Genomic DNA, 7,801 nt, shown 5'->3' with positions numbered 1-7,801 from the left:
GGCCATACATAGCAGATGCATACACTTTAAATTCTTCATATGAAATTAAGTAATTGACGCCAATACTCACGAAGGAACCGAAGACCAGAGGAAAATGAGAGTAAACTACAAGCATTTGTAAAATTTAAAAGGTTGCCAATTTCTTGAATTTTTTTAAAAATATATGTACGGTGAAAACTAGTTACGTAGAAAAAGTTAAAAAAGTTATGTGACATTTTCCTAAAATTATAACTACACATTTCTATTTGTACAACTATACTCATAGGTCTGCTCACGTAGCCACCCGTGGCTAACAACGCTACTACTCTGGGACTTCGGGTCAGTAGTGTATAGCATAGGTGTTATAAAAAGTAGAACAAAAAACTGATGGCTTTAACAGTTGTTTAACTTAACGTAATCTAGATCGCACAAGATTTAATCTAATCCACATCGCGCAAAAATCCCGTTTGACATGGTTCGTCACTTTGATGACCGTTCATGGGCCATACATTTCAATTTTGTCGCCATTCCAGTCCAGCTAGCTTTCGTCACTTTGATTAACTTTTATGGGCCATCTATTTCAATTTGGTCGCCATTTCAATCCAGCTCGCTTGGGGACCCTTTGGTTTCACTTGATAGCCACCCGCCCGCCCTGTTTCAGGACAACGCCCAGCTACAAGTGCAAGGCATAACTCACACACGCACAGGACAACGCCCAGCTACAAGAGCAAGGCACAACTCACACACGCACACAACTCACACACGCACAGGATGGTTCTCAAGAATTGAATCACAGGTTCTTGTTTTGTCACCAAAAAAACATCTCACATAAATCACAACGTCCATTTCAAGGAGCAAGTTCAGTTTACAAGATCGTAAATCAGACATAACAATATTTTAACAAGTACTAGTATATCTATTACCAACGGAATTGTTCATACATGAAGCTTAACTTAGTAGCAATTTTCTGAATTTTTCCAAGCTTCAAGTTCAAAGAGCAAGAACTATGCAAACATATGAAAGTTCGGTAATAGAATGCATAGATTCATCCGTCAGTTCAGAGCATCCTTCTAATCTCCACTCCAAAAAATTCAGCCGGGCACGACCTGAAGAACACACTGGTTGTTACGCAAATGAAGGACCAACAGGCAAACATGTTTAGAAAATAATGGAATTCACAAGAGTTAAAAGTATCACAAAAAGTCATGGTGCAAGAGGGTCGGTCCGTTTTGGACCGGTTACGACCTGTGGACCTATATTAAAATACCAGGTTCAAGGGTCAGCCCGCACCTTTTTGACAAGGTTCCGGGTAACCTAAAGGTTCGATCCTACTCTGTTGCGTTAGTTACTTGTACGCATGTATGGTTGGCTCATCACGTACGCTACCCATGTATGGTTGGCTCATACGCTACCGCTGGGATCCCGGATGTGTCTACTGCCAAGGGACGTGTCTTACGAGGCTTTTTACACTTCATCATGTATTCAGTTATTCAGTTCATAAAACAGGGCAACCAAAATTCAGTTATGAATGTCAGATTGTGCTGTCATTTCAGTTCAGCAAAACAGCAGCAGTATAGTGAACCTTATACAATCTGTTAGCATTAGAAAGTGAATTGAAAATTAGAGAAAAAAGAACAGCAACAAGGTGTTCCTGAACTGCAAGCAAGCAAGCATCGTTGGTAACATTCTAATACCACAGTAAGCAGAGTTCTTGCATACAGCACATCGTTGGTAACTCTCTGTGGAGAGGAGAGAGTTGGGTGCGGTTCTACCCTAGGGCCAAAAGGATCAGGTTCCGTTTGGACCTACCTTTTTTGTGGGTCGGCCCGTTACCCTAATGGTACCAAATTCCAGGTTCGGTCCAGCGGGTCACGGAGACGAACCGCACCCCTTGCATCTATAACAAAAAGGTCATCCACCAAGCATCTCCACTATAGGATAAGTAGGATATTATATAAGAATATTCATCTAAATATATGCATACCATGAGTGAGATGATCATTCAATAAATTACCTTCTACTCTTCTTCATTGCTTGGAGTATTGGTGTTATCCTCCACTTCTGTTCCTTCAATGTCACTTCTTACCCAATGCCTATCATGCCTTTTGTTTTTGAACATCTTCGCAAGGTGGGAGACATGGAAGGGCTCTGTGTCCTCTGCATATTCCTCATTGCCAGTGTCATAGATACCTCTTGGTTTTGGTGGCTTCATTACAACAGACCAGCCCGGCTTTGTTTCATCATCCACATAAAACACTTGCTCAGCTTGGTCAGGAAAAATAAAGGGCTCATGCTCGATCTTGTCTCCACTGTGTATCAGATGTGAGAAGTTCACAACTGTGTAGCCGTACCTATCCTTCTGAATTCCATTTTGAGAAAAAACATCAACCCACTCACATTTGAACAAGACAACTGAAAATTGTCCAGAGTAGTTTAGCTCGATAATATCAATTATTCTCCCATAATATGTAACATCATCCAGAACTGGATTCGCATCACCTGCTCTAGCATAAGTAGATTTTTTTCCAGTTACCATGACTCCACTATTTTGTGTCATTCTATCCAAGCGTTTAGGCCTAAAACGCATGCCTCGAGAGATGAAACTGCGATAGCTTTTTGCTGCATCAACTGGGCCACGAGCGAGCCATCTAATATCATTTTTAATGGTGGAAATGTCATCTTCAGTCTCCAGTTTCATTATTTGAATATTTGAAGTAGCTTAGTTAATAAATCTAGCGGTACATGTAGAGAGCATGAGGTTCAGTTGTCACTTACATGAGATCTGAACCATTCGTGGAACGTCTCGTTTTGAATTTTCTCGAAAGTATTTGGGTTGACACTGCGGCTATTGGTGATCTCATCAGCATGAACTCTGCAAGGTATTTGATACTGAACTTGTAAGTACAGAAAAGGTATAACTATAATAATTTGCAAGCTTCAGATTTTACCTAAGGTATGGATTCACATCGGAACAATTAAACAATAAGTATCTATGTGCCTGTACTTTTGCCAAACCCCTTATAACATAATTGCGAGGCTTCCCAAGTGGTTTCCCATTATTAGGAAATAAAACTGATCCTTCTTTAACAGCGGGATGCCCAGCCAACTCCTCATTATCTTCATCTCGTGAAGACATGTTATGTTTGGTCTCAAAACCAACAATATATCTGGAACAGAATGTCATGCACTCTTCTGCCAAATACACTTCAGCGATAGATCCTTCAGGGTGAGCTTTATTACGGACATTTGACTTCACCTTACCTAGATATCTACATGAACAAAACACCAAAGTGAATAAGAAATTTGTTGAACAATATATTATTGTAGAGATAACATAGTGCAGTCCATCTATTTGCAAACGAAGCTAGCATACCTTTCAAGAAACCACATCGACCTGTAGGAGACAGGACCACCTATTTTTGCCTCAGCTGCTAGATGCATTACCAAATGCACCATAACAGTAAAAAATCCCGGAGGGAATATCATCTCCATACGACATAATGTTATCTTTATTCGTTGCTCCAACTTCTGAAGCTCGCTCACATAAAGAACCTTTGCACTAACTTCTCTAAAATATGCACATAGATCAAACAAGACTGATGTGACATTATCTGGAAGTAAACCTCTCAAAGCAAGAGGCAGAAGTTGTTGCATTAGAATATGACAATCATGACTTTTAAGGCCTGAAATTCTCCCTTGGGAAACGTTTGCACATCTTGAAATGTTTTCCGAATACCCATTTGAAACTCTTATACCGTGAAGTACTTTGCAAAACTGTTGCGCCTGTTTTCTAGACAAGATATAAGATGCTGCGGGAAAAAAATACTTACCATTAGGTTTCTTTTTAGGATGTAACTCTTCCCTGATATTCATGTCTTCTAGATCTAGCCGTGCTTTTAAATTATCCTTAGACTTTCCCTCTATTCCTAGAAGTGTCCCATATATATTCTCACATACATTCTTCTCAATGTGCATGATATCCAGATTGTGGCGGAGCAAATTAAAGTCCCAATAAGGCAAATAGGAGAATAGGCCGCTGACAAACTTCCAAGTTTTCGAATCATCAAAGTCCTTAATTGATTTTATCTTTTCTAAAACTTGAACTTGGGAATAAGCAGTAGGCCCAACTCTATGTTCCTCAGATCCATCAAATGATTCAGCATCATACCGGAACTCATGATATGGGTGCAGAAACCGGCGATGCCCCATGAAACAATATTTTTGCCCATGTTTCAAGCGTATAGAAAAGGTTTCATCACTACATGGGAAACAAGCAGACTCACTGCTGGTGCTATGTCCTGAAGCGATCGCAAGCCCAGGATAGTCACTCACAGTCCACAACACAACAGCATAAAGTTGGAACATCTCATTTCGAGATGCATCATATGTAAAGGTTCCAACTTCAAACAACTCAGCTAGTTCTTCATAAACTGGCTCCATGAAGACATGGAAGTTCTTTCCAGGGTAAGATGGACCTGGAATAATCAGCGTAAGCAAAAGAGAAGAGGGTTTCATGCATAACCATGGGGGGAGGTTATAAGGTGCTAAGACGACAGGCCAACAACTATGCTTGGTACTCATCGTCCCATATGGATTGAACCCATCGGTTGCCATTGCAAACCTAATGTTCCGGGAGTCTGACGCGATGTGTTCATACTTAGAATCAATGGCTTCCCAGGCCTTTGAATCAGCTGGATGACGCAGTGCTCCATCCTTTATGCGTTCCTCGTCATGCCATCTTAAAGCCGTTGCGGTATCTTTGTGCATGAAAAGCCTCTTAAGCCTTGGCTTAATTGGAAAGTACCGCAACACCTTCCTTGGGACAGCCTTCCTTCTTTCCTTGTTAGTTAGGGTAGTTTTATCTGGTACGTTCTTCCACCTAGAAATTCCACACTTTGAACAGAAGTCATCATTTGCCTTCTCTTTCCGATAAAGCTGACAGTTTTTTTCACAAGCATGGATTCTCACATAATTAAGCCCAAGTTTTCCCACAATCTTCTTAGCCTCACGAAATGAACTAGGCAAATTCATACCATTAGGAATTGCTTTCTGCAGAACTGGCAGCAGATCGTTTAAAGATTTATTGCTCCACTTGTTAGTGGCTTTTATGTGGAAGAGAATAACAAAAAGGGAAAGCCTAGATAGTTCACACTCTGGCCATAAAGGCTCGTCTGCATCTCTCACCAAGTCATAGTAAGCTTGGGATTCGGGATCTGGTCCTGGTTCAGAACGATTTTGGTTCTCGGGTTCAGTCATTGGAGGTTCTCTGTAAACATCTTCGACAAGCTGGCGCATATTAGATTTTGTACCTTCACACTGTGACCGTGATCGTTTCTTAGTTGAGATGCATGATGTAGTTTTACCATGTTTATTACTAGAGATGTATGCTGCTGTTTCCCCATGGCAACCCCAAACTGTATATCCATCTGACATGCCATGACAAACTAAGTGATCATACACGTCTTGCCGCTCCAGTAACAATGCATTGACACATTTAACACATGGGCAACGGATCTTGGCATCAGAATTTTTTCCCATGTACGCAAAGTCAAGAAAACCATCTATGCCAGCCAAGTACTCGTCACTTGGTCTAGGGAAAAGAAGTAACTCTTTTACTGGTTTCAAATTCATTTATTCACTGTGTACCAAAAAAAAAAAGTTACTGCACTCCCTGTAATACTAGGAAACATCATGGGCACTGAAAACTGTAGTGTATTCAACAAGCTGAAAGAATAGGAAGTTGGCTTCCATGCAGTTGATTTCCTATACTATTCGAAAAAAGACCCACAAGGCAACGCCTACTTAGTTCACATCGACGATCAAAGTATTGCGATAAAAATGTTGTCTGATCCTGACATCGGGAAAACTGTCCATCTTTATGTGTCTAAGGAGAAGGCTAGCAATGATATTGCTCCACCACATAATCGAAATGATTTTGCTCCATCTAACCATACAAATGAGAGTGCTCTGTTACAGGATGGTGCTGAAGGTGCGGACCAACTTATTGTGAGAAGGCCGCAAAGTATTTCCTTCCCTCCTTAAATATGAAATATAGTCCAGACTTGCTCATTACATATATGTACCTACTGCCCTAATATTGTAATAAAATATGGATTGGCTGTTTTGCGGGACAATTGCGTAGGTCAAAGAGGTTGAATGTGATTAATCAACGTGATGATGAAGACCAGGGTGGTGATGAAGATGAAGACTTCAACAATGGTGAGCAATATACTTGCACCAGGTGATGAATCGAAGCATTGGAAGATAATGAGGATAGAGTTGACAATCAAGGTAATGACCTATTAAAATTTTGTACTTCTCTTAATTAACTTTGTATGCGCTTACTATCAAAAGATTAAACAGTGGGCATAATTTAATTACTACTTTTCTAAATTAATCTTGTAGTGCACAAGGAAGTAGTCAAGCGTAAGGGAACGAGCTTGCCAATTGTTTGGAACATGCCAAAGGGGCAAAGAATAGTTGTAACATGCAATGAAGAAGGCCAGCCTATAGGAGAAGAAGGGGCAATATTGGGGAAGTTTACAGGCACGATAGCTAGAAATGGAGGATTTTGCCCACTAAACATAAATGATTGGCGTGATCTCAAGAAGAATAGCCGCGAGGAAACAATATTAGACTCGCGTAAAGGTACTTCACAATTTAACAAGAAGTACAATATTCTATTTGCTGCCCTTCTACAGGTTTATTTACTTTTATTTTTACTTTCGGACAAAGTTTGTGTATCCTAGATCATGTGAAAAATGGATACTCAAAACAATTGGAAGAGACTGGAGGAAATTTAAATCTTGTTTGAAAAAAGCTATCTACAGCCCAGCCATGAAAAAAAATCCAGACATCAAGAGGAAGGCTTTGTATAAGCTATGTCCAGATGATGTGGACAGCGACCAGTGGCGTGGACTTATTAAATTTTGGAAGTCCAAAAAAGGAAGGGTAATGAATCCGATACCATACTTTCATGTTTCTACATTCAAATCTATGTTCTTGGGTTGATCTTAAAAGTTGCACTTGTGGTATGATTGCATCATAACAGGCCCTAGCTGAGAAGAATGTAATTAGTCGTTCCCTTGTGAAGAATACACATAATGCTGGGACAAAGAGTTATGCTCGTTGGGGTGAAGACATAGTGAGTAATCCTCATTCATGAAGTTTTTTTCTCTGTCTGTTTTGTCATGTTGTTGTTCTTTTTATTTTGTAGAGACAAGCTGATCCTGAGAAGAGACAACCACACCGATCAACAATTTACTTGGCAACTCACAAGAAGAAAGATGCTCCTGAAAATAAAGAGAAAAATGACCGTCTGGTAGGCAACATTTATGTGCTTTTTAATTTTGAAGTTGCAGTTTTCGAGGGTCTACTTACAAATTCAGTCTAGCAAGTATTATATGCATGATTCTTTTCTTATAGGATCGATTGGAGGATCTAATAGCTCAACGACCAGAGTTGGGACAAAATGTCAATGGAAGAGTTGCATGGCAAGGTGATGCCCTGCAAGAAGTGTTAGGGGAAGAAAAGACTGGACAGGTTCATGGCATGGGCTTGCTTCCAACTCCTAAGCAAGTCTATGGTCGGACACCACGGTATCTCAAGAACATCAATATGACTACAACTGATGGACCGGCATGTGGAGGTGAAGATGATGTGTGGGGGGAATTAGCAATGTTGAAGGAACATATAAGAAGGCTTGAAGATAGAAATAATAAAAGCCATGGGAATAACATAGAAGAAGAGGTAAATGATGTTCTTCTCTCTTCCCTGTTGTATGCATTTCTTTAAATATTTTACTCAGACTTGTTAATTCTGT

The 7,801-nt window shown here is 40.1% G+C and overlaps 1 protein-coding gene across 2 annotated transcripts; it reads right to left on the bottom strand.

The window, feature by feature from the left end:
- Window positions 1–1,824: 1,824 nt before the first annotated feature.
- LOC124680291 lies at window positions 1,825–5,686 on the bottom strand. 2 transcript variants are annotated; one of them, XM_047215364.1, is made up of 4 exons: window positions 3,353–5,686; window positions 2,928–3,248; window positions 2,755–2,851; window positions 1,825–2,335 (listed from the first exon to the last, which is right to left on the bottom strand). In XM_047215364.1, the coding sequence occupies exons 1-4, from the start codon at window positions 5,608–5,610 to the stop codon at window positions 1,997–1,999; spliced, it is 3,015 nt and encodes a 1,004-aa protein (XP_047071320.1). In that variant the 5' UTR covers window positions 5,611–5,686; the 3' UTR covers window positions 1,825–1,996. The 2 variants fall into 2 exon arrangements, with proteins under 2 accessions (XP_047071320.1, XP_047071319.1); XM_047215363.1 differs by having other exon boundaries at window positions 1,830–2,680.
- Between the last annotated feature and the right edge of the window lie 2,115 nt (window positions 5,687–7,801).

Source organism: Lolium rigidum, unplaced genomic scaffold (assembly GCF_022539505.1).
Source record: "Lolium rigidum isolate FL_2022 unplaced genomic scaffold, APGP_CSIRO_Lrig_0.1 contig_12112_1, whole genome shotgun sequence".
Classification (NCBI taxonomy): Eukaryota; Viridiplantae; Streptophyta; class Magnoliopsida; order Poales; family Poaceae; genus Lolium; species Lolium rigidum.
The sequence above is the reverse complement of the archived record's forward strand: the minus strand, read 5'-3'. Positions and strand labels throughout refer to the sequence as shown.

Bases quoted from the DNA above. Each gene is read 5' to 3' on its own strand.
- LOC124680291 (XM_047215363.1), bottom strand. From the start codon at position 5,610: ATGAATTTGAAACCAGTAAAAGAGTTACTTCTTTTCCCTAGACCAAGT. The intron at 3,249-3,352 runs GTATGCTAGCTT...TTGTTCATGTAG, and splicing joins TCGATGTGGTTTCTTGAAAG to ATATCTAGGTAAGGTGAAGT. The intron at 2,852-2,927 runs GTAAAATCTGAA...AATACCTTGCAG, and splicing joins GATGTGAATCCATACCTTAG to AGTTCATGCTGATGAGATCA.